Here is a 26,925-nt window from a genome sequence, read left to right on the forward strand (position 1 = left end):
CATTTTTTTTCCTTTTTTTTATCCCCCCTCTTGTGACTGTTTTTTGCATGCTTTCTGCTCTCTGTGTCCATTTTGCTGTATGTTCTTCTGTGTCTGTATTTTATTTATTTTCCCCTCCCCCCTTGCAGCTTGCTTGCTGTCTGCTTTCTGTGTCCATTCACTGCAGGGTCTTCTGTGTCCTTGCTTGTCTTCCTTCTTTCTGTTGCATCACCTTTTGCTGAGTCAGCTCTCCGCGGCATCTGCAGGCTGGGATGCGCTCCGCAGCACTTGCGGGCTGGGCGGTGCTCCACGACATGTGGGCAAGCCTGCCTTCACAAGGAGGCCCTGGGACGCGAACCGAGGGCCTCCAGTATGGCAGAGAGGAGCTCATCTGACTTAGCCACAGACGCTTCCCTGCCTTCACTTTTTAAAAAGGTATTTTTGCTGGCTATAGAATTCTAAATCATTTTAATTTCCTTCAGCACTTTAATAATGGTATTCCATTGTTTTCTGGCTTCCATCAGTCCCTTTAAGAATTCAGCTACCAATCTTATTTTTGCTTCTTTGAATATAATGGCATTTTTTTATTCAGATTTATTTTAGTATTTTCTCTTTGTCTTTGATTTTTAGCAGTTTTATTATATGCATAGTTGTTTTCTGTGACTTTATCTTACTTAGGGTTTTTAGTTTTTCTTGACTCAGTCACTTGATATATTCAGTTTTGAAAAATTATCAGCCATTGCTTCTAAAGTATTCTCTCTCTCCTTTCCTTCTGAGATTCCAGTTTTAAGTGTGTTAGTATGTAAGAGCTTTACACTGGGTTCCATTTGTCATGTTTCTTATTTCAATATTCCTTCTGCCCTCTCTTTCTGTTGAGAGGCAATTCTCAATACGTCTCTTACATTTCTGCATGTCTTCTCAAGTGAAGTACTGACTGCTTTTTGTTCTGTACTATCTTTTCAAACAGCCTTGGAAGATAGAGATAATGTCTCCCTCTATAGCAAAAAGCAGGCATGTTTCTGCCCATTATAAAGATTTGGGTTCCCTAGCTCAGAGTTCCCATCTTATACTGGAATCCATTGTGTATGCAGGTGTCATCTGACCCCTTTTTCCTTTTCCCTATAGAAATTGAGGACTGGAGAATTGGCCCAAGTGCTGAGACTTTGGCTACTGCTATTACTGGAAGTAATAACCTGTCTTTTATCTTTGACCCAGGAGTCTTGTGTCTTATACGAGCAACTCTGTATTTGTGGCAAGCTGACTTGTTAGCCTTCAAATGTGGTAAAATTTCAGATCCTTCTCTGTTCTGGATATTTTCTACTGACATCTTCTAGTTCACTAGTGCTTTTTATCCAGCTGTGTCTAATGTGCTAGTACATCTTTTGAGTTCTTAATTTCAGTTGTGTTTTTCAGTTCTTAAATTTTCATTTAATTCCTTTTTATGGATTCCAGTTCTTTACTGAAGTTTTCATCTTTTGATGTATTTTTTAAAGTTAAAGTCCTGGCCTGATAAATCCAGTATAGTGTGTATATTGATTACCCACTGGTCTGTTTTCTTTCTTGTTCCTATTGCTTGATAACTTTTTATTTTTTGTCTATTTATTTATTTTAAAGATTTATTTTACTTATTTATTTCTACCCCCAAAACTCCATTGTTTGCATTCACTGTCTGCTCTCTGTGTCTGTTCATTGTGTGCTCTCTGTGTCTGCTCATCTTTTTTAAGGAGGCACTGGGAACTGAACCCAGGACCTTCCATGTGGGAGGGAAGCACCTGATCACTTGAGCAACCTCCGCTCCCTGATTATTGTGTCTCTCGTTGTGTCTCCTTATTGTGTCAACTTGTGGTACCAGCCTATCACATCAGCTCACTGTCTTGCTTGTCTTCTTTAGGAGGCTCCAGGAACCAAACCTGGGACCCCCCATGTGGTGGATGGGTGCCCAACTGCTTGAGCCACATCTGCTTCTCTATTTTTTATTTATATTTATTTATTTATTTGAGGTACTGGGGGCCGGAGATTTTTCAGTTGTTCTCAAAAGGAGGATTAGTCTGATACAGACTTATGTGTTATAGAGGAAAGCAGAAACTTTGTCTCATTCTTTTATGGCCTTATCAAGGATGATGATTTGACCAGAAAACTTAGTCATTTTATTGTTTTAGCTTCAGCATTAATGAACTAAAGGTTATACCATAAAGGGACCTAGACATTATACAGGCCAAACCGCAATGCTATCATCTTCCACCGCCAACTTTCTCTTAACCTTCTCAGTTATCTATTGATGCATAACAAACCATCCCCAAAATTTAGTACCTTAAAACAACCATTTATTTGCTCATATTGTGGATTAACAATTTGAACTAGGCTCAGCTGAACAGTTCTTCTACTCTGTATGCTATTAGTTCAGTTCATTTGTAGTCAATTGGCAGATTAGATAGAGGATGGCTTATGTCCTGGGTGGCCCATTTATATATTTGGCAGTTGGCACCTTGATTCTCTTCATTGTGGCCTCTCTGACGATAATTTGGGTTTTCTTACATAGTGCTTGTGAGGTCTTTACTTGAATCATATTTGCTTATGTCCTATTGGTCAAAGCCCAGAATCAAGCCCAGGGTCATTGTGGGAGAAGACTACATAATAGCCTGGATATTAGAAGGTATGATTCATCGGGGGTTATTAATGTAACAGTCTATCACACCAACTTATATAATGCCTCAACTCAGCTAAAGTGAGCACTTTTGCCCCCAATTATAATACTCTAAGAAGACTTCTACCTATAAAAATTCCCTCCTTTCAGAAGAGATTTTTGGAGTCCTTAAATAATTGTACATATTTTATTACTACCACATTTGAGAATGAGCCAATTCTGATCACCACCCTCTCACTGGAAATAAGGTCAGGATATCAGATTTTGAGTAGTATTCAAGAAACATTAAATAAAGGAAATTGTGGGACCAGCTAAACAGACCTGCCATTGTTCTTAAGTAAAGATTTTAAAATTGATTTTCCAATTTAGCTCTCAATAAATAAAATAAGTCCATTATACCTGTTATAGTTTTATTAACGTTTAAACAAAATATTTAAATTGTCTGCCCTTTCAGAAATAAAAAGCCTTGAAATATGTTTCCAAGTTCTTTTTTTTTCTTAGTTTACTCTATTTGAGCAAGAATGCAGACCTGCTTCCTTCACCTGGTTCTGTCATACTTCTCAGTTCACTTTCCCAGCTGGACACTTTGAAAGAGAAGTCTATACTCCCAGACTCCACCCCTTCTCTTTCCCTTCACTCCTTAACTTACTCCATCTGGTTTCAGTGCTCAAAACGCAATGCTCAGCTGCAAAGGGGCCATGATTAAACACAACTGACATTAGGCAGTCCTCCCTTCCTTTTTCCTCTTTTGTTCTTTCTTTCTTTCCTACTTTCTTTTTTCCTACCTTTTTTTTTTTAGGATCTCACAGTTTTATTGAGTGATTCATGAATCAGGGAGCTTCCCATGCAGAAAGTAGACGGCACTCCCTCTCCTTCCTAAATCTGTCCCCTTTCTTTGGTTTCCAGGATACCCCATTCTCCCTCTTTCCTCCTTTCTTTCTCAATGTTCCTTCTCAGTTATCTTTATAGATCTTCCTTGTCTAATTAGTCCTTAAATGTATCTGTCCTTTCCTCTTGCTGCACTCACTCTTTTTTTTTTTTTAATTTTTGCTAGAGAAGTTGTGGGTTTACAGAACAATCATGCATAAAACACAGCATTCCCTTACCCACCCAACCAGCAACACCTAGCATTGGTGGAGCATTTGTTACAATTGATGATATTATTTTTTAACAAATTTCTTACAATTGTACTATCGTTTTTCAACAAATCAATTTTGTTGATACTTTTTAATAAAGCATAAATCTATCCAAAGTGTGCAATAAATGGTATTCAGTGTATTCACATATTTGTGCATTCATCACTTCATTTTTAAAGCAATTTCATTATTCCAATGATAATAATAATAAAAACAAACCAAACTCACTTCTCAATCTCTCTATGCTTCCCATCGTACAGCTGCTACTCTTTTTCCTTCTCTCTAGTATATTTGTATTTATGTTTTGTAGAAACAGTCTTATATATGCAATAACACTCATATTTGTGTTTTACATGAGGGTTTACTAAGTTATATAGTCCCATGTTACAGTTTTTAGCTTTTCTTCTAGTAATATACCTGACCTTAGAGTTTCTCTTTCAACCACTGTCATAACCATATAATAACTCTGCTAGTTACAAACATCATGATATGCTTTCACCATTTCTATTCATTTCCAAATATTTGAAACCAACCTTCTTGACAATTATACACAGGTTAACCGTCAGCTTTTCATTCTCTACCCTTTTCTATTTTCTGGTGACCTGTATTCTAATTATTAACTACATACGTTTGCTCAATATATTTAGTTCATAATAGCACAATTATACAGTATTTGTCCTTTTGTGTCTGGCTTGCTTCATGCAACATAATGTCCTCCAGGTTCATCCATGTTGTCATATGCCTCACAACTTCATTTCTTCTTATTGCTGCATAATATTCCATTTCATGAATATACCTCAATTTGTTTATCCATTCTTCAGTTGATGGGCACATGGGCACAACTGCCAACTTTTAGCAAATGCTACGAACATTGGTGTACAGATGTCCGTTCATGTCTCTGCTCTTAGTTCTTCTCGGTATATACCTAGTAATGGTATTGCCAGGTCATATGGCAAGTCTATATTCAACTTCCTTAGAAACTGCCAGCCCTCCACAGTGGCTTTTCCAGTCTACATTCCCACCAACAGTAAATAAGCATTCCTTTCTCTCCACATCCTCTCCAACAGTTACAGTTTTCTGACTTTTTAAGAGTGGCCAGTCTAATAGGTGTAAAATGATACACACTGTAGTTTTGATTTGTATTTTTCTAATTGCTAGCGATGGTGAACATTTTTTCATGTGTTTCTTTGTGATTTGTATTTCTTCTTTAAACAGTTGTTTTTTCAAGTTTTTTGCCCATTTTTTGGGGGGGTAGTTTGTCTTTTTATTGTTGAGTTGTATGATCTTTTTATCATGGATATTAAACCCTTATTGGATATGTGATTGCCAAATATTTTCTCCCATTGAATCAACTGCCTTTTCACCCTTTTAACAAAGTTCTTTGAAGTGCAAAAGTGTTTAATATTGAGGAGGTAACATTTATCTATTTTTTCTTTTGTTGCTTGTGCTTTAGGTGTAAGGTTTAAGAAACTACCGCCTACCACAAGATCTTGAACATGTTTTCCTATATTTTCTTCTAGGAGTTTTATGGTTATTGATTTTATATTTAGGTCCTTGATCCATTATGAGTTAATTTTTGTGTAAGGTGTGAGATAGAGGTCTTCTTTCTTTCTTTTGGAAATGGATATTCAGTTCTCCCAGCAGTCTATTTGTTGAATTGACTGTTTTGGCCTACCTGGGAGGGCTTGACTGCCTTGTGAAAAATCACTTGACTGCAGATGTGAGGGTCTATTTCCGAGTTCTGAATTCAGTTCCATTGGTCAATGTGTCTGTCTTTCTGCCAGTCCCATGCTGTTTTCACCACTGTACCTAAGTAATATGCTTTGAAGTTGGGAAGTGAGAGTCCCCAAACTATGTTCTCCTTTTTTAAGATCCTTATTGGCTTTTTGGGCCCCTTACCTTTCCAGATAAATTGGAAATTGGTTTTTACATTTCTGCAAAAAAATGCTGTTGGGATTTTTATTGGGACTGCATTGAATCTGTAAATCAGTTTGGGTAGAATTGACATCTTAATGATATTCAGTCTTCCAGTCCATGGACACGAATGTCTATTCATTTATTTCAATCTTCAGTTTGTTTTAGCAATGTTTTGTAGTCTTCTGAATACAGGTCCTTTATGTCCTTGGTTAAGTTTATTCCTAAATATCTGATTGTTTTAGTTGCTATTATAAATGGAATTTTTTCTGATTTCCTCCTCAGATTGCACATCAGTAGTATATAGAAACTCTATTGATTTTGTGTATTAATCTTGTATCCTATCACTTTGCTGAACTCATCTATTAGTTTTGGCAGCATTGTTGTGGATTTTTCAGGAGATTCTACATATAGGATGATATCATCAGCAAATAATGAAAGTTTTATTTCTTCCTTTCCTATTTGGGTGCCTTTTGTTTCCTTATCTAGCCTAATTGCTCTAGCTAAAACCTCTAGCACAATAATGAATAACAAAGGTGACAACAAACATCCTTGTCTTGTTCCTGATCTCAATGGGAAAGCTTTCAGTCTTTCACCATTGAGTACAATGTTAGCTGTAGGTTTTTCACATATGCACTTTACCATATTGAGTAAGCTTCCTTCTCCTATCTTTTGAAGTGTTTTATTCAAGAATTGCTGCTCAGCTCACAATAGGTTGGCTTGACGGGAAGACAATGCAGAACTTTACAAAATAAAGGACAGAGAGAGACACACAAGAGACGAGATAAAGATGGGACTGTTGTAGAATTTGAGAGAGGTTCAATTATTTGCGTATAGAGAGACCAGGACTCAGGAATGATTTTGAGAAGGAAAAATGGTTTATTGATGGCTGGCCAGACTCAGGAGCTTTCTGTTTCAATCCCGGTCCGGAACAAGACTTTTAAGTTCCTTTTATACAGAGAGGAAAGGTTAAATGGTCCCTTTGTTTCAGTTCTCAATGGGCTTGAATTAGCATATATATATCTTCCACATCTTAGGTAAGCTTTTAGCATGGACTTCAGGCATTCTAGATAAGCTTTTAGCATATTTGGTTTGCATTTCCCCTGAATACTTAAAGTTTATAGACCTTGCATTGTTAAACTGTTTCCTGGGACTGGAGTCCTTGCCATGGTCACCAAGGGCAGGACTGCAGCCTTTTATCATCCCACACCCACAAGTCACAGATAGTTCAGGTTATCTCTTAAGAGACAAAGAGCCTCCCACCCATAGCCCACATCAGGACCAGGGGACTCACAGCTTTTGGAACTGAGAGCCTCCACCCTAGTTTCCACCTGTATTTATTGAGAAACTACCAAGCAGCTGTTTGCTATTAGAACTGCAACATTGTCTATAATAGGGAACAGTTGCAACATCTGCAATAGAACAGGTGTAACATTTACAATAAGGAACAGGTAGGCCAGTTTCCCACAACAAAGAATGAGTGCTGTATTGGTCAAATTTTTTTTCTGCACAATTGAGAGGATCATGTGATTTTTCTTCTTCAATTTATTAATGTGGTTTATTACACTAATTGATTTTCTTGTGTTTAACCACCCTTTCACACCTGGGATAAAACCCACTTGATTGTGGTGTATAATTTTTTTTTTTTAGATTTAAGAAAAAATTCATTTCTCTCCCCTTCCCTCTCCCCCCCCCCCACAGCTATTCACTGTGTGTTCTTCTGTAACCACTTCTATCCTTATCAGCGGCACCAGGAATCTGTGTTTCTTTTTGTTGTGTCATCTTGTTGTGTCAGCTCTCCGTGTGTGTGGCACCATTCTTGGGCAGGCTGCACTTTCTTTCGCATTGGGCGGCTCTCCTTATGGGGCTCACTCCTTGCGTGTGGGGCTCCCCTACATGGGGGACACCCCTGCGTGGCAAGGCACTCCTTGCGTGCATCACCACTGCGCATGGGCCAGCTCCACATGGGTCAAGGAGGCCCGGGGTTTGAACCGTGGACCTCCCATGTGGTAGGTGGATGCCCTATCCATTGGGCCAAGTCTGCTTCCCTGGGGTGTATAATTTTTAAATGTGCTTTTGGATTCTGTTTGCAAGTATTTTGTTGAGGATTTTTGCATTTATATTCATTACAGGTATTGGTCTGTAATATTCTTTTTTTATAGTATCTTTATCTGGTTTTGGTAGTAGGGTGTGTTGGCTTTATAGAATGAGTTTGGTAGCTTTCTTTCCTTTCCAGTTCTTTTTTTTGGGAAGAGCTTGAGCAAGACTGGTATTAAATCGCCTTTGAATGATTGGTAAAATTCAACTGTGAAGGCATCTGGTCCCAGGTCTTTCATCTTGGGGAGGTTTAGATGACTATTTCAACCTCTTCTCTTGTGAATGGTTTGCTGAGGTCTTCTAGTAATATTTTTTCTAGGATCAGTGTAGGTAGTTTGTGTATTTCCAGGAATTTTTCCATCTCCTCTACATAGTCGAGTTTTTAGCATACAGTTTTTCATAGTATCCTCTTATGATTTCTCATATTTCTACAGGGTCAGTAATAATGTCCCCCTTCTCATTTCTGACTTTATTTATTTGCATCTTCTTTTTTTGTCAGTATAATTAAGGGTTTGTAGATTTTGTTGATCTTCTCAAAGAACCAACTTTGGTTTTGTTGATTTCTTTCTATTTTTTTTTTTTTTTGTTGTTGTTCTCAGTTACATTTATTTCTGCTCTGATTTTACTGTTTCTTTCCTACATTTGGTTTGGGAATAGTTTGCCATTCTTTTTCTAGTTCCTCCAGGTGTGCAGTTAATCTTCAATTTTAGCTTTCTTCTCTTAAACATAAGCATTAAGAGCTATAAATTTCCCTTTTATCACTGTCTTTGCAGTATCACATAGGTTTTGATATATTGTGTTCTCATTTTCATTTTTCCCTTGTAATCTCTTCTTTGATTCACTGATTATTTAAGTGTGTTGTTTAATCTCCATATATTTATGAATTTTCCCTTTTTCCATCCATTCTTGATTTCAAGCTTCATTCCATTATGATCAGAGAAAATGTTTTCTATAATTTCAGTCTTTTCAAATTTATTGAGACTTGTCTTGTGACCCGACATATGGTCTATCTTGGAGAAGAATCCATGAGCACTTGAAAAGAAAGTATATCCTGCTGTTTTGTGGTATAATGCTCTATAGATACTGTTAGGTCTAGTTCATTTATCATATTTATTCAAGTTCTCTGTTTCTTTTTTATCCTCTTCCCAGATGTTCTATCCAACACTGAGAATGGTGTATTGAAGTCTCCAACTATTATTGTAGACATTTATTTCTCACTTCAGTTTTTCCAGTGTGTGCCTCATGTATCTAGGCACACTCAGGTTAGGTACATAAATATTTAGTATAATTATTTCTTCTTGCTGTATTGCCCCTTTTATTAATATATAATGACCTTCTTCATCCTTTATAACAGTTTTGCATTTGAAATTTATTTTGTCCAATATTAGTATTGCTTCTCCAGCTCTTTTTGGTTACTATTTGCATGGAATATCTTTTTCCAACATTTCACTTTTAACCTGGTTGTGTCCTTATGTCTGAGGTGAGTCTCTTGGAGACAACATATGGATGGCTTATATATTTTTATCCGTTCTATCAGTCTATACTTTTGATTGGGGAGTTCAAGCCATTAGCATTCAATGATACTACTATAAAGGCACTACTTACTTCTTCCATTTCCTTTGGTTTTCTGTTGTCATATTTTTCTATTGTCTGTTTTCTTACCCTTCAGATTATCCTTCCTAATAATCTTCATTTCTGTACTGTTCTACAAATCTTTCTCCCTTGTTTTTTCCTTTCATGCTGCAGCACTTCCTTTAGTATCTCTTATAATTCTGGTCATTTAGTAGCGTATTCTATCAGTTTTTGTTTGTCTGTGAAGATTTTGAACTCACCTTCATTTTTGAAGGACAGTTTTGCTGAGTACAGAGCTCTTGGCTGGCAGTTTTTCTCTTTCAGTACCTTAAACACATCATACCACTTTCTTCTAACCTCCTTGGTTTCTGATGAGAAATTGACCCTTAATCTTACCAAGTTTCCCATGTATGTGATGCCTAGTTTTCTCTTGCTACCTTCAAAATTGTCTCTTTATCTCTGATATTTGTTATTCTGCATAGTAGGTGTGTCAGGGTAGGTCTATTCAGATTTATTCTGTTTGGAGTGCTTTGTCCTTCTTGAATATTGGTATTTATGTCTTTTGTAAGGGTTGGAAAGTTTTCAGTCATTATTTCCTCAAATATTCTTTCTGCCCTCTTTTCATTCCTTTCTCCTTCTAATTTCCACATCAGATTGTTCATGCCTAGTGTTTAGGAACACCACTGATTATTGTGTTGGTCTTATATCCTACCACTTTTCTGAATTCATTTATTAGCTCTAGTATCTTTCATTATAAAAGCTCATGTCATCCGAAAATAGTAAGTTTTTTGCCTCTTCCTTTCTAATTTATATGCCTTTTATTTCTTTTTCTTGCCTAACTGCTCTAGCCAGAACTTCTAGCACAATGTTGAACAATAGAGGTGGCAGTGGGCATCCTTGTCTTGTTCTAGATCTTAGAAAGAAAACGTCCAGGCTTTCACCATTGAGTACAATGTTAGCTGTGGATTTTCATATATGCCATTTATCATGTTGAGGACACTTCCTTCAATTCGAATCTTTAAAGAGTTTTTATCAAGAAAGTATGCTGGATTTTGTCAAATGCCTTTCCTGCATCAGTTGAGATGATCATGTGGTTTTTTGCCTTTGATTTGTTAATGTAGTCTATTACATTAATTGATATCTCATGTTGAACCACCCTTACATGCCTGGCATTAAACCCACTTGATCATAGTGTATAATTTTTTTAATGTGCTGTTGGATTTGGTTTGCATCTATATTCATCAGAGAAATTGGTCTGTAATTTTCTTTTCTTATAGTATCTTTATTCAGCTTTGGTATTAAGGTGATGTTGCCCTCATAGAATGAGTTATATAGTATTCCATCCTCTTTGATTTTTTGGAAAAGTTTGAACAGGATTGGTGTTAATTCTTCTTGGAATGATTGATAGAATTCCCTTGGAGCCATCTGGCCCTGGGCTTTTCTTTGTTGGGAGGTTTTTGTTTTATTTTTTAATATTGTTTTTATTTTTAAAAAATTTTAAAGACACTTAGATTATACAGATATCACATAAAAAATATAGGGGATTCCCACATACTCCACTCCCCACACCTCCCACATTTTCCCACATTAACAACATCCTTTATTAGTTAGGTACATTTATTGCAATTGATGAACACATTTTGGGGCATTGCGACTAATCATGAATTAAAATTTACATTGTAGTTTATATTCTCTCTCACCCAATTCTTTGGTTGTGGCAAGATTTATAATGGCCTGTGTCTGTTGTTGCAATATCATTCAGGACAATTCCCAAGTGTATTACACCTGATTTTCCCTCTCCCTGCCCTCAGAACCTCCAGTGGCCACTGCCTCCACATCAATGATATAATTTCTTCCATTGCTACAATCATAATAAGTCTATGGTAGAATAACAGTTAAGTGTACTTTAGTCCATAGTTCATAGTTCATTCCCCAATCCTGAGGATTCTGGAATGGTAATGTGCAATCCAATTCTAATTGAGAGGGGAAATGATTCCATACTGCCAATGGATGTGACTTTCTTTGCTTGCAGTTGTAGAATATCTCAGTTCCTTGGTATGGTAGTTGTCCATCATCACCTCCATGTTTGTTGTCCTGGGTGAGACCAATGAACTGGAGAGTGGGTTTTGCAACTCCTTTGAGAATCAGGGACCAGCTTGCACATGGACACCCCAAAGATTTAATTCTCTTGGACATACACCTACCAACTCTAGTACTAATTATTGGTTCAAAGAGAAGGACAGAAGAGCCATGTGTAGGGAAACCACAACTGAATCCAACTCTAGAGAATATAAATTCCAAAGTAGGGCCCACTGTCAAGGCACCAAACTCTGAGTGCTTTGGCTAGTGTGGATATCTTCAGAGCCCTCTGGATCCCAGCTATATTGGATAGTATCTACTTTGGCAGTCAAAGAGATCCTGCTGAAATGTGCATAATTGTAACCCCTGGAATGGCCTCCTGACTCACTTTGAACTCTCCGCCATATGAACTCATTTGTCTTTACCTTTTCCTACTTTTGATCAAGGTCTTTTTCCAGATGCATTGCTAGTTGGAGCTTGGTAAATAATCCCTTAGTGCCAGGAATCTCATCCCTGGGAGTCATGTCCCACACCAGGGGAGAAGGTAATGTGTTTATATGCTGAGTTTGGCTTGGAGAGAGGCCACATTTGAGCAACAAAGAGGGGCCCATGAGGCAACTTTCAGGCACCCTATTATACTAGGCTAAATTTCAGTTTCAAGAGTAAAGGTTCATATGCACAGTCATCAATATCAATATCAAGGGCCCCTCAGTGGGCCATCCTCCTTCACTCATCATTGCCCCTGTACTTGAGGGATTCTTGCTGATGCAACAGAGAATGTGGCAGTGCTCACCAGGATGGGAATTTGATATTCCTTTGGTTATTGTATGAATCTCCACCCACTGTGACAATGCCCCTTGAACATTTGAACATATTTATATGCTTTATGTGTATGCCCAGGTGAGCTTCCTCCCATGTATGCCCCATCACTGACACCCCACACCAGTGATCCTTCCCTGCCACAGTTATAACTTTTCCATAATCCAAAACTTCTTCAAAAATGAAGCCAATAAAATATGCAAATATAATTAATAAGAAAATTAAATATTAATGATAGTTTTAAAAATAAGAAATAAATTTTTTAAAAATTTTAAGTAAAAATTTGGGATAATGAAAAAATATTTTAAAAAATTTTTTGACATTTTGCTTTTCATCAGTGTAAGATCTGTTGTCCTATATGTATAGTGACATTTTCTTCTGTTTATTCCCCCAGTGTCTTACTTTTTTTTTTTTTCATTTTGTCCTCAAAGAAGTTTTAGGTTATAGAAAAGTCATGTGCCAAATACAGGTGACTTCCACATTCGCAACATCTTCTCCCTTCCCTCCCGCCCCCATTAATAACACTTTATATGTGTATGATACATTTGTTACAACTGATATACAAATATTGAAACATAGCTACCAACTATGGTAAATGGCTTACATTATGGGTTATATTTTGGACCATACACTTTTATAAACTTTGATGCAATTCAACATGGCCTGTATCCATCATAGCAAGATCATGTAGAACACTTCCATCTCCCCCCAAAATGTCCCCTGTTCCATCTATCCTATTCCTTCCCGCCTTCTCCTTGGGACCCATGGCAACCACCAGACTTCACTCCTTGAAGGGCAAGATGCATAGATACTTGCAACAACACTGAGGGCTTGACATTCTGGTCTGCCTTCCCCTATTAGGCACTGCCCATCCTCTTGAGAGACTCCTGCCCCTTTATTTGAGAACATAGTGGGCTTCCCCAGGATGGGACATCACCACCTTGCTACTTATTATATGGGACTCCACCCATTGGTATAACACACTATAGCAAGGTGCACACTCACACACTCCCTAGGAGCCTGCCCCAGGTTCACCCATATATATATATATATATATATATATCTGATAGGGGGCCAATATCCAGCATATATAAAAAAATCCTATACCATGAAAATAGAAAGACGAACAACTCATTTAAAAAATGGACAAGTGATTTGAATAGACTCTTCTCCAAAGAAGAAATACAAATGGCTAAAAAGCACATGAAAAGATTCTCAACATCACTAGCTATTAGGGAAATGCAAGTCAAAACTACAAGATATCATCTTATATCCATTAGACTGATGGCTATTAAAAAACAACAACAAAGGACTGCAAGTGTTGGGGAGGATGTGGAGGAATGGGAACCCTCATCCACTGCTGGTGGAATGTAGAATGGTGTAGCCACTGTGAAGGACAGTTATAGTTAGAAAACTAACTATAGAACTGCCATACAATCCAGCAATTCCACTGCTGGGAAGAACTGAAAACGAGGACACTAACAGATATATGCACACCAATGTTCATAGCGGCATTTTTCACTCTTGCCAAAAGTTGGAATCAACCCAAATGCCCTTCAGAAGATGAATGGATAAACAAATTGTGGTGTATACATACAATGGAATATTATCAGCTGTAAGAAGGAATACAGTATCAATACACAGGATAACATGGATGAATCTTGAGGGCCTTATATTGATTGAAGCAAGTCAGGCACTGAAGGACAAATATTACATGACCTCACTGATATGAATTAAGCCAATTGAGCAGACTCACAGAGCTAGAGTCTGGAAAACAGGTTTACAGGAAGTAGAAAGGGAAAAGAAGGTTGAGAGCCAATGCCCATATGGGCAAAATATATGATAAGGTGGAAGTGTGTAGTTGTACAGTGGAGGGGCATGACAGTGGTGTAATGGTTGGCAGTGCTGTTTTGTTGGAGGGGTGGGATGGGGAGGGTGGGCTGGACTGTCCACATGGAATTGGGGGGAAGGTTAGGGGAAGGAGCAGGTGAACACTGAGGATTGGCGGGTACGTGGTTGAAACTGCAATGCTGGGAATGAACTTTTGGCAATATGGCAAGTGAGGGTTGTTGGTTTGGGGTGTTGGATGTGGGGGGCATTCAGGGCATTCAGGGTTTCTGATGACTGATTCAATCTCTTTACTCATAATTGGTTTGTTGAGGTCTTCTATTTCTTCTAGAGTCAGTATATGATGTTCGTGCATTTCTAGGAATTTGTCCTCTTCATCTTTTGTAGGCAAACATTTGTTCATAATATCCCCATAATCTTTTTTATTTCTGTGGGGTCAGTAGTAATGTCCCTCCTCTCATTTCTGATATTACTTACATGCATTTCTCTCTCTCTCTCTCTTTTTTTTTTTTGTCAGTTTAGCTAAGAGTTTATCAATTTTATTAATCTTCTCAATGAACCAACTCTGGTGGTGTTAATTCTATTTTTTTTATTCCCAATTTATTTCTGCTCTAATCTTTGTTATTTCTTTCCTTCTCCTTGCTTTGGAATTAGTTTTCGGTTCTTTTTCTAGTTCCTCCACGGCTGCTGTTAGGTCTTTGATTTTAGTTCTTCTTTTTCAGTAGAAGCATTCAGGGCAATAAATTTCCCTCTCAGCACTTCCTTCACTGATCCATAAGTTTTTATATGTTGTGCTCTTGTCTCAAGATATTTACTGATTTTCCTTGTAATTTCTTCTTTGACCCAGTGATTGTTTAAGAATGTGTTATTTAACTTCCATGTATTTGTAAATTTTCCAGTTCTCTGTCTGTTATTGATTTCCATCTTCATTCTGTTATGGTCAGAGAAAATGCTTTACATAATTTCAGTCTTTTTCAATTTATTTAAAATTGTTTTGTGACCTCAACATGTGGTTTATCCTAGAGAATGATCCATGTGCACTTGAGAAGAATGTATATCCTGCTCTTTTGGGTACAATGTTCTATATATGTCTGTTAGGTCTAGTTCATTTATCATATTATTCAATTTTTCTGTTACCTCATGGATCTTCTATATAGATATTTTATCCATTAATGAGAGTGGTGGTGTATTGAAGTCTCCAACAATGATTGTAGAGATGTCTGTTTCTCCCTTCAGTTTTGCCAATGTTTTCCTCATGTATTTTGGGGTCCTGTGCTTAGGTGCAGAAATATTTATGATTGCTATTTCTTCTGGTGTATTGCCCCTTTTGCTAATATATAGTTTCCTTCTTTTTCTAAGGGCTTTTGACTTAAAGTCTATTTTGTCCAATATTAGCATAGCTATCCCAGCTCTTTTTTGGTTCCTCTTTGGCTGGGATATTTTTTGCAACCTTTCACTTTCAATCTATTTGTGTCTTTGGACCTAAGATGAGTACCTTGCAAACAACACATAGTTGGATCACGCTTTTTTATCCATTCTGCCAATATGCCTCTTGATTGGAAAGTTTAATTCATTAGCATTCAGTGTTATTACCATAAAAGTAGTACTTTGGCCATTTTATCTTTTACTTTTTTATGTAGTGGTCTTTTTTTTTTTTTTTTTTGGTCTCTCTTTCTTTATTGCAATCTCTTTTTCTATATATTGATCTTTTGTGATGTATCTCATTAAGCACTTTCTCATTTCTATTTCTGAATATTTTTAAAATACTTTCTTTGTGGTCACTCTGGTGTTTATAGTAAACAACCTGTATCTATAACCTGCTGATTTGAGAAGATACCAACTTAGCTTCAACAGCAAACCCATTCTCTTCTCCTATATCCCTCTGGTTCCCTTCTTTATACTGCCTTTGTCCCACTTTACCACTTTATATTTTGCATGTCCATTGTCAAGAAATATGCCTCCCCTCCCCCACGACAAAAAAAAGAAACACACACGGACAAGAAATATGCCTATATTAGTCTGGCAAAGGGGTACTGATACAAAGTACCAGCAATCTTTTGGCTTTTATAAAAGGCATTTACTTGGGGTAAAAGCTTACACTTAGAAGGCCCTAGAGAGTCCAATTCAAGGTTCCTTTCTCATCAAAGTCAGTTGCCATATACTGAAGCAAGATGGTCACTGATCTTTGTGGGTGTTCAGCAGTCCCTCTGGGTGTCCTCTCTCTCAGCTGCAGGCTGGCATAGGACTTGTCTCTCAGGGCTTCCTTTCTCTCCAGGCTTAGGGGCTCATTTCTTTCTGGGCTTTCTCTACCATTCTCAGGTGTTCTGGTCTCTTTCCAAGGTCAGCTGCAAACTATCAGGCAAATGGTTCATCTCTCCTCAGGGCTGCAGGATCAAAAATGACAAAGCTCTCTCTCTCTTCCCACATGTCTTCTTGACTGAGTGTCTATTTATACCAGCCCACCAAGGGGGCAGGGACTCAACCTTAGTTACACCTTACTGTGTGGTTGAATCAAAATCCCAGTCTTAACAGGTAATTTAATCAAGGGCCCTTCAACTGAATCCAGAATAATCAAAGGATATCACACCCAGAGGAATAGATTAATTTACAAACAAAATCTTTCTTTTTGGGATTCATAAATAATCTCAAACTGTCACAGATCCTTTTCTTGTTCAATTGCCTTCTGACTCATATAGGAATTAAAGAGTCAAGTAGTATATTGAGGATACAGTGCAAATGGGTTTTAGTTTTAGTTACCCTTACTGATGATCTTCATTTCTTCACATTACTCCAAGCCACTCATTCCTATCTTTTCTTTTCAACCTGCAGCACTCCCTTTAGTAATTCTTGTAAGGCAGGTGTTTTGTTGATGAATTTTCTGTTTTTGTTTATCTGTGAATATTTTAATTTTTTTTTTAGGAAATACCGGGGACCGAACCCGGGACTTCATACATGGAAAACAGGTGCTCAACCACTTGAGCTACATCCACTCCCTGATCTGTGAATATTTTAAACTCTCCCTCATTTTTGAAGGACAGTTTTTCCAGATAAAGAATTTTTGGTTGGCAGGTTTTCACTTTCCAAACCTTATATATATATATATCATACTACTGCCTTGTCACCCCCTTCTTATCATGGTTTCTGATGGGAAATTGGCCCTTAGTCTTATTGAGGATCTCTTTTATGTGACAAATCACTTTTCTCTTGCTGCTTTCAGAACTTGCTCCTTATCTCTAGCATTTGACATTCTGATTGCATGTGTCTTGGTAGGTCTATTAGGATTTATTCTGTTTAGAGTTCATTGTGTTTATTTGACACGTCTTTCACAAAAGTTGGGAAATTTTTGGCCATTATTTCCTCAAATATTCTTTCTGGGACATTCCTGTGCACTTTGTCCTGTTACTCAAATCCCTGAGACACTGTTCAACTTTTTTCTATTCTTTTCGCTGTCTGTTCTTCTGAATGTATGATTTTGATTGTCCTCTCTTCTAGTTTGCTGTTCTTCTGTTGTTCAAACCTGTTGTTTTATGCCTCTCATGTATTTTTTTTCTTTTCGATGTATCAGGGCCAGGGGTTGAAACCCAGACCTCATATGTGGGACGCCAGCACTCACCCATTGAGCCACATCAGCCCCCTGAGTTGGTTTTTTTGTTTGTTAGCTTGTTGTTTGTTTTTTTGTTTAACTTGGGGCTTCCCTTGTGGGAAGCAGGTGCCCAACCTCTTGAGGCACATCCATTCGCTTCTTATGTATTTATGATCTCTACCATTGTGCATTTCATCACCATAATTTATGTTATGTTTCTTTTTATACTTTCAAATCCTTTTTTATGCTCACACATTATCTTCTTAATATCCTTTATGTCTTTAGCCATATTTTCCTTAATCTTCTTGAATTGATTTAGGGTATTTGTTTGAACTTCTTTGATTAGTTATTTCAAATTCTGTCTCCTCTGTAGTTTCATTGTTTTCTCTCTTGACTGAGCTATGTCTTCCTGTTTCTTAGTATGGCTTCTAATTTTTTACTTCTGTCTAGGCATCTGATTATCATGATGAGTTAACTCTGAAGATCAGTTTCTCCCTTGTTGTCTAGGGTTTTATTGTTGATTGGCTTTGTCCTAAAGCTCTTCTTTGATGCTTAGTTCAACTTATTCTAGACCTTTACCATAACCCATGATTAATTACCAGATTTTTTCAGATCTTCTTCATGATTCTCACCCTGAACATGCGGTACAATTATTAAGATTTCACTTATTGTGTAATTGTTTCACCTCTAGGAGAAAGCTTCCTTTCCTTTGTTCCTTCTCCTGAACCTGATCTGTTCTGTTTGTTTTTCTGCAGAGTTTTCTCCTCTGATTTGTTGAAATTCTCTTTCTCACTCAGTGCCCTATTTTTCTTAAACTTTTCATTAAGTTTAACCACCCTCTCCCCTTCTTCTCTCTCTCTCTCTGAGGCTTTTCTGCCTCTGTTTTCTTCCTCTTTAGGCTTTCTCACCCTGGGTAAATGAATGGGGTCAATCCAGAAAGGTGAATCACTCCAGAAAAGTCTGGTTTGTATTAGGTTGTCCAGCCAACAAAAACTGGATCGAGTGGGTATGCCAATTCCCAGTCAATGTTTCTACTGTGGTCTATCTCTTTCCCCAACTGTTACCACCAAGGACCTTTTGTATGAAGCACTCCTCAGAAGCTTGGAGTCTGCAGAGTTGGGTCCCTGTCCCTGAATATCTGAGGGTTTCTAACTCACTGTTTGCATGGCTCTGTGGTCTGTGTCCCCAGTGGAGGAACCTGGGTTGCTACGTCTGAGTAACTCCCAAACTTTGTGGGCCTAGTGAGGGGGAGCAAAGTGGACCAGTGTGTCTGGGATGGAAATTTCTTTTGATTTAGTGTTTGTTGAGTCCTTCTCTAGTCTCTACCATCCTCCAGAATTCTGAGCAAGTGAAATTTGTCCTTTTATTCGCTGACTCTCTAGGGAGATTTTTTCAGAGGATGTCTTCTGTCACCATGTTGATGATGTTACCTCTCTCGCTCCAATTTCTTTTTGGATATTGGATTATAAATCATCATTGTTTTATGGGACTGTGTAGAATATATACAAGTATAAATATATTTCAAGTGTTAAAATAAGTTTTTTACATGGTGTCATTTAAAGTAACGAATACTTTCATTTCCTCAGCCCATGCTACCATCCCAGTACTGGTACTACATTTTAGAGATGAGTTTTTATTGGTCTCTGCTATTTAGCCTTGGCTCTGATATCAAGAGGAAGGTAAGTGTCTTATTTATAAATTTACTTTATCACTTCTTCAAAAACCTTTCATCCCCCTGCCCCAAATTCTAAACTTTATGTTTGCTTAATTCAAGTTCATTTCCTAAACCTTATGTATATCATAAACTTTCTTCTCACCCCCTTTTCTTCATGGTTTCTGATGACAAACTGGCCCTTAGTCTAATTGAGGATCTCTTATATATGCTTTTTACAATTTATAGAATAGTGCAAATTATAATCATTTTTTCATGCCTTGGTAAATATTTGTAACAAAACATTATAGAAACTTTAAGTTTGAAGCTCCATCATCTCTGTTCAGTAAGAGAAGAAATCTGTTTCTTCTTTTGCTTGTGGGAATTTAATGTCCTTGAATGCTAAAAGAAGAGAAGTACCACTGGTTTCAATTCTGCAAACACATCTTTTATTTGATTGCAGTAGACTTTATATAGTTATTTTTTTATGTATTCAAGGACTTTGAGAACATTTTTTCCTTATTTTATCAAATGTTGCTTCAGGCATTTTTATTGGCTTTGCTTTATGGGCAGGGAAACTGTATTACAGGCATCCTAAATGCCACCTCTGAGGTTCACAAAGAGGTGTTTTAGGGATTGTTTTGTTTCTATTGGCTCTTATTTGTTGGTCCAGTAAACCAAATTAGCCTGTGGATACAGTCACAAGATTTCATCATATATGTTAACAATACAGATCCAGTGATATATAGATGTGCGTATCTTTCATATGCTGCACCCTGTGTAAATCGTAGCAAAATTTATATGATAAATACAATTAAGTTTAATTTAAATCAATGTTATAAAATGAAATTATCTTGATAAAAAGATGTTTGAGGTATTGATAGTGTACATTATCCATCACTAAGGGGCATACTGCTTTCATCTGGAGATCATAAAAGGAAACTTATAGACTTGAAGCATGAGAACATACTATAAAAAATCTGATTGAATTAATCTTTCCCACATAAATCCATAATAGCTATAAATTAGTTGTTACTAATGTTAGTTTAGGCTTAGAATACACAAAACAATTGAGTGAGTCATTTTTCAAGGGATGAAATTGAAAATAATTTCTTAGAAAGTCTCCATAAATAGGCTTATATAGGTTGATCCTGTGGTTATCCTACATTTCTCCTGCCTTTGTTTCCTCAGTGGTTGATTTCTGTTTTATTATTTACAGGTGCATTTAGCACTTTTTCAAAAATTAAGTATAAATAGATATTATATGTTTCATAAATATGTGTCTTAAGAGACTTAAAACAATTGGGAGGTGATTAAAGCACAGGTTCTGGAGTAAGATTGCCTAGGTTTTAATCCCTGCCTTCACCACTCACTGACACCCTGAGCATGTTGGTTAAAATCCCTAAACTTGGTTTACTTATTAATAAAATGGAGCTAAAAATAGTTCCTGTCATACGTAGTTGTTGTATGGATTAAGCAAGTTAATTAATATAAAGGACCTCCTGGTATATGTCAAGTGCTTGTACATTGAACTATTAGTAGTAGTACCATGTTTATTCTTTTTGGTTTGGTTGCCAAGAAATACAAACCTTAATTTTTTTTAATAACAGCTTTATTGTGATATACTTCATATAACATATGACTCACCCATTTAAAATATACAATTCAATGGTTTTTAATACATCATAATCAATTTTAGAACATTGTCATCAACCCTAAATAAACCCTATACCCATTAGCAATCACTCCCCATTTCCCCCAACCTCTCCAACCCTAGGCAACCATTATTCTACCTTCTGTGTCTGTATACTAGCCTCTTCTGGACTTTTTGTTTAAATGGAAACAAATGGATATGTGGTTTTGTCTGATTACTTTCCTTTACTTAGTACAATGTTTTGTAGTTTCATCCGTGTTGTAGCATGTATCAGTACTCTATTCCTTTTTGTGCCTGAAAAATATTCTATTATATGGATATACCATGCTTCATACTTCACTTATCCATTCATCATTTGATGGATATTTGTGTTGTTTCTACTTTTTAGCTATTATGAATAATGCAGCTATGAACATTCATATACAAGTTTTTGTATAGACATGTGTTTCATTTCCCTTGGGTATATATCTAGTAGTAAAATTGCTGGGCCATGTAGTAACTCTATGTTTTCTCTTTTGAGGAACTGCCAGACTGTTTTTCAAAGCAGCTACACCATTTTACATTCCTACCAGCAGTGTGTAAGGATTCCACTTTCTCGTGCATCTTAGCCCATACTTGTTATTGTTCATCTTTTTGACTGTAGTCATCCTAGTGGATATGAAGTGGTATCTCATGGTGGTTTTGATTTGTATTTTCCTTCTGGCTAATGATGCTGAGCATCTTTTCATGTGCTTATTGGCCATTTGTTTATGTTTAGAGAAAATCTTTAAGTTTTTATGCTCAATTGCAATAGAGTTCCTTATCCTAGATTTGTTATTATTCCGCTTTCATTTGTTACTTATTTTATAGGCAGTAATGCCCATTTTAATACTTGTGTAGTTTTATCATATCTTTTTTCCTCTTTGAAATTAGGCAGGGAATAAACAATAAATGTAAATGTTCACAGAAATATGCTTTTGCATGTATATATATATGTAATATATGATTGTATATATATGTCCATATCTCTCTATATAAACATACAAACACACACAATGTGGGGTGATGAAAGGAATGCCAGATTTGGACTTAGATGTATGACTATTCAATAGACTGTAAGAATTTGAGCTGTCTCAAAGTTACATAACTTTCTCAGTGAAGATAAATGTTTGTTCTATCTCCTTAATAAAGATTGTTTTTAGAAATGAAAGTAAAAACATTTTATAAATATGCAGATGTAAGTGATTATTATTATTATTATTATCCCAGTGATTGGGAAATAACTATTCTAATGGTTTCCATTTTCCCTTCATTATATAGGATTTTCTAGCTCATGTCATCCATCACTTGGCTGCTCTTAGTTTGATGAGCTTCTCTTGGTGTTGTAATTTTATTCGCAGTGGGACCCTTGTGATGATTGTGCATGATGTAGCTGACATCTGGCTGGAGGTAAATATTTGACATTAAAAAACTAACACCACCACCACTTCCTGTGTTTCTGTGCTCCTCATAGAAGAAATTGTCTGTGAGTGATTTAGCAGTGCTCTCTGTCCTGAAAACACTCAAAGTTAGAGAATGTCTCTGGGTCCCCAGATCCTTCAAAATTAAAGAAAGGAAAATTTTTCATCTTTATTTTCAAATGTTCTTCATGGTACTGGAGAGAGGTTGCTTTGTGGGATTCCACCTATGAAAGTTGCATGCAGATGCTAGCTCAGGAAGTAAGATGAGATATTTGAAGAAGAAATGAGCTCTGATCTTTTAAAAGGAAAACCTGAATTCATGGCATTGTGGATTCTCAAGTTGGGAGGCACCATATATTCATTTGCCTAAGCCAATACTTAAATGTTACAGTCCAATTCATTGCTTTAAAGAATGAGAGCTCCTGTTGTTTTTTTTAAAGGACATTTCTTTTCTAAGAAAAAAGAGGGCTTAGAATGTTTTCTGGAGCAGGGACATTAAAATAGTGTTATGAAACAATTCCATATCACACATAATATGAGGAATGAAGAAAAATTAGGATTGTTTTCTCTACATTTTTCTGTTAGTATTGGTTCCTTTTTGCCCTAATGCAGCCATAGAATGGTCCTCTTCACAGCCAAGCCTCATGCTGTGCTTAGAGCAACATGTCCCAAAGCCACTTAGATATTATTTTAAACGTACTCCTTTATAATGAATCCAGAGAAATGATGCTCACTCTTTTCATATTCACAATTTCCTCTTTAAAGTTTAATAATTGCAAATAGGTTGATTTGAAAGAAATTCAATTTAATAGAACTTGTTCTTCTAGATCAGGGTTTGGCAAACATTTTGGTAAAGAGCTATATAGTAAATATAGCTTTGTGGCCCACATATGATCTCTATCACATATTCTTTTTTGATTTAAAAATTTTTTTTTCCATTTCTCATACCCTCTTTTTAAAAAAGATTTATTTATTTATTTATCCTGCCCCCCGCCCCCCCATTGTCTACTCTCTGTGTCTTTTTACTGTGCATTCTGCGTCTGCTTGTCTTCTCTTTTAGACAACACCAGGAACCAATCCTGGGACCCTCCAGAGTAGCAGAGAGGTGCTCAATCTCTTGGACCATCTCAGCTGCCTGGTCTGCTGAGTTTCTTATTGTTTCTCCTTTGTGTTTCTTTTTGTTGCATCATCTTGCTGTGCCACCTCTCTGCTCAGGCCAGCTTGCTGCGCAGGCCAGTACTTCTGTGCGGTCAGCCCTCCTATGTGGGCCAGCACTCTGCTTGGGCCAACTGGCCCTATGGGCCAGCCTTTCGCATGGGCCATCTCTCTGCCTGGGCCAGCTTCACTGTGTGGGCCATCTTGCCTTCCCCAGGAGGCCCCCCCCATATGGTAGACAGGAGCCCAGTCATTTGAACCACATCGGCTTCCCTCTCATACGCCTTTAAAAATGTGAAAATCATTAAATCAAGGGTTAAACAGCTTTATTCCATAGGCTGGATTGTAGTTTGCTGACTCCTGTTCTAGATATAACCACAAGTCACTTGAAGCCATTTTAAAGCAACTGGCTACTGTTAAATATTATCTGTGTATAGAATTTTGTTTTTACCTTATATACAATTATAATTAGACATATAAATCCCTTTCTAAAGGTCAAGATTATTATATGTACTTCAGGACAGCAAATGGCTTAGCAAAAGGAAAATTGTGCCAGGTTCGCCATCTGTTGCTCTCTGAATGTAGCCATCTCTGTTATAATTACCTCCTTCTCTGATCATATCTTAGGAACCCTGCTGAAAATAAAGACCACATTGTCCATGACTTAAGAGTATTTTGCTATTCTAGTTCAGTTGCCTTTGGTGTGTGGCCACTGTAAAAACAGCTTCATTATGTTGTTAAAGGGTTGTTAGATCTTCAGACTGGGAATAAGCATTCTGTAGTCCCCGCCTCCCTCACACCTGCTCACTCTCCCCCTTCCTGTGATCTTTATGACATAACTCCGTATGTGACTGGAACAAATCACTAAATGCTTTGTTTTCTATCTCCAAGTGCAACATGAGAAGTCATAGCTATACCTTATGGTTTATTGTAAAGTCTAGCTCATTTTTGTCTATAATGTTATGAAGTCCTTGGGAAAAAAAAAGAAAATAAGAAAAATGAAATGTTAAATTCAAGGTCTCTTCTTGGTTAAACTATGAGAATAGCTTTATGTTGTTGATGATCATGAATCATTCTTGATTCACAAGTCATGATCTAACTTAAGGTTCAATGAGCCAGGCTAATATCTTCCATCATCTGGTGGTAGAGACAATAAGTAGTGGCATGGATCCAGTTTTTTACATTCTCCAGGGATTCATCTTCCACAGCTTCTTTGGGTAGTTTGTTTTAGTACTTGTCCCCTCAGTCAAGTTCTAATTGAACCCAGACACAACTTTTGTCCCTGTTTAGGCCTTCTGAAAGATGGAGCCTATTAATCTTTTATATTCCTCATGACAATTGGTGGGTCATTTCTAAGCTCTTTCTTTGTAAGAAAAAACAGCCTTGGCATCTATGATTCTTGCTCCTACATGGCCATTTTCCTTCCTCATACATCTTCCTGATACTCTAATTTTTCCACACATTCAAATTTGGCTCCAGCACCCAACATTTTAACAGTATCCTGACTTATATTTGGCGAAGAAGAGTTACTGACTGGTATTTGATCATTCCAAGGTCAAGAAAAATTTTTTGTCCAAAGGAGTGCTATTTTGCCACAACAAAGGGACCTACATAGGTATGTACATCTTTAGCTAACCACCTGCCCTGGCTCACAGCTATGTACATCTTTAGCTAACTACCTGACCTGGCCTCTGACTCTTCCAAGAGTTGACTATTCTAGTCACTCTAAATTTTTGGACCTTCTCTCTACCCTTATCTTGCACCCATACCCATCTCACTCTCACATGGCACACTAATCTTTACCTCAGCAATTGAAGTTATTCTGTTTTGGCTACCAACCCACAGTCCAGATCATATCCTTATTCCTTGATAAGTATGGAAAAATATGGGACTGGAATGTAAACCCTTCCTGAAGTATAAACATGCTGCCTCTCTTATTCTTCAGGGGCCTTGAGCTTCTGGGCTAATTTCAGTTCTGAAACTGCCCAGGTCTAAATTATGCTACCAAGAGGGATGGTTCTGCCGACATGCACCTCCTATTCCCCACCACTAACTTTCACGTTGAGCCTTAAGCACTTACTGGATAATGCAATAGAGGATCCTCATCAGTTAACCTTTTTATACCACATTTAAGAACCCCTTTCTGTAATTTTTAAAAATTCAACACAGATAATAAGAGTAGTATAGATCAGCATAAAATAAGTAGGAAAAATCAAGTGTTTAAAACTTTATTTCAACCAGGACAGAGTTACAAAGGTTGCATCCGGACTCCCCCTCTTTTGTCATCTGCCTTAAAGTAGCCACCTTGATTACATTCCCAACCCAGGATTTCACTCCTATTCCAACCTTTTTTCAATCCAGCACTCCTCCTGGTTAAATTTAGGTGTTAAATAAAATAATGTTAAAATGAATTCTGTTAACTTGTATTGCTGCAAAAGACAGGAGTAAATGCTGTATCTTTAACATATTTTTATAAACAAATATTATGGAAAATTTCAAATATATAGAGATCAAGAGAATTCTATAATGGACCCTTCATCCAGCTTCAATAGTTAGCAATATGACCAATCTTGTTTCATCTATTTCCCTATGAACACCTTATCCCCTACCCAGATTGTTGTGAAGTATATCTCAGACATATTATCATTTAATGCACGATTATTTATTTTTTTTAATTTATGCTAGTACCACTTTAATTATCTGAGTGGATTTTCTTTTTCTTTTATTTTCAGTCTGCTAAAATGTTTTCTTATGCCCGATGGAAGCAAACCTGTAACACCCTGTTTTTTATCTTCTCTGCCACGTTTTTCATCACCCGTCTGGTTATTTTTCCCTTCTGGTAAGTAAACAAGGCTGCTACCTGGCCATGGCTTTCATCATTGTGCTTAGGTAGACTTGGCACACTGTTGAAGTCAGAACATTGTCCTTTCTTTCCTTACATTGATCTCTAGTTATTTGTGTTAAGTTCAGTTGGAGAAAAAATATGAAGGAGCCATTTTTTATAAATAATTAAAACAACACCCTTCAATGTGCAAAGACTTATGACAAAGGAAGGTAGAAAATGTGTAACCCATTCAGTCAAGTAAGATAAAGGGTAAGCAGCAACACTTACTTTACATTTCATTCCATGATTTTGGATCCCTCTTTTCAACTAACAGCTTTTCCAGTTACTCAGTGAAATGTCATTGACCAATCCTCGCCTCTCAAAAAGAGAGACATTTTCTGTGTTAAAATTATAATAATTATAACCACCATTAATTGAATGCCAGGCACTGGATTAAGCCCCTTATGTATTTTGGCTGTAGTCTATGCAGCAAATCATCAAGGTAGATATTTCCATTGCTACTTCACAGGT

At 37.0% G+C, this 26,925-nt stretch overlaps 1 protein-coding gene across 1 annotated transcript in view; it reads left to right on the plus strand.

The window, feature by feature from the left end:
• The window catches only part of CERS3 (ceramide synthase 3), a 189,430-nt gene that overhangs the window by 107,535 nt on the left and 54,970 nt on the right, over nucleotides 1–26,925 (plus strand). The window contains exons 7-9 of the mRNA XM_058294623.2: nucleotides 19,258–19,350; nucleotides 22,276–22,404; nucleotides 26,303–26,409. Coding sequence (XP_058150606.1) covers nucleotides 19,258–19,350; nucleotides 22,276–22,404; nucleotides 26,303–26,409 — 329 coding nt within the window. The remainder of the gene's footprint in view (nucleotides 1–19,257; nucleotides 19,351–22,275; nucleotides 22,405–26,302; nucleotides 26,410–26,925) is intronic.

This window comes from Dasypus novemcinctus, chromosome 3, assembly GCF_030445035.2.
Source record: "Dasypus novemcinctus isolate mDasNov1 chromosome 3, mDasNov1.1.hap2, whole genome shotgun sequence".
NCBI lineage: Eukaryota > Metazoa > Chordata > Mammalia > Cingulata > Dasypodidae > Dasypus > Dasypus novemcinctus.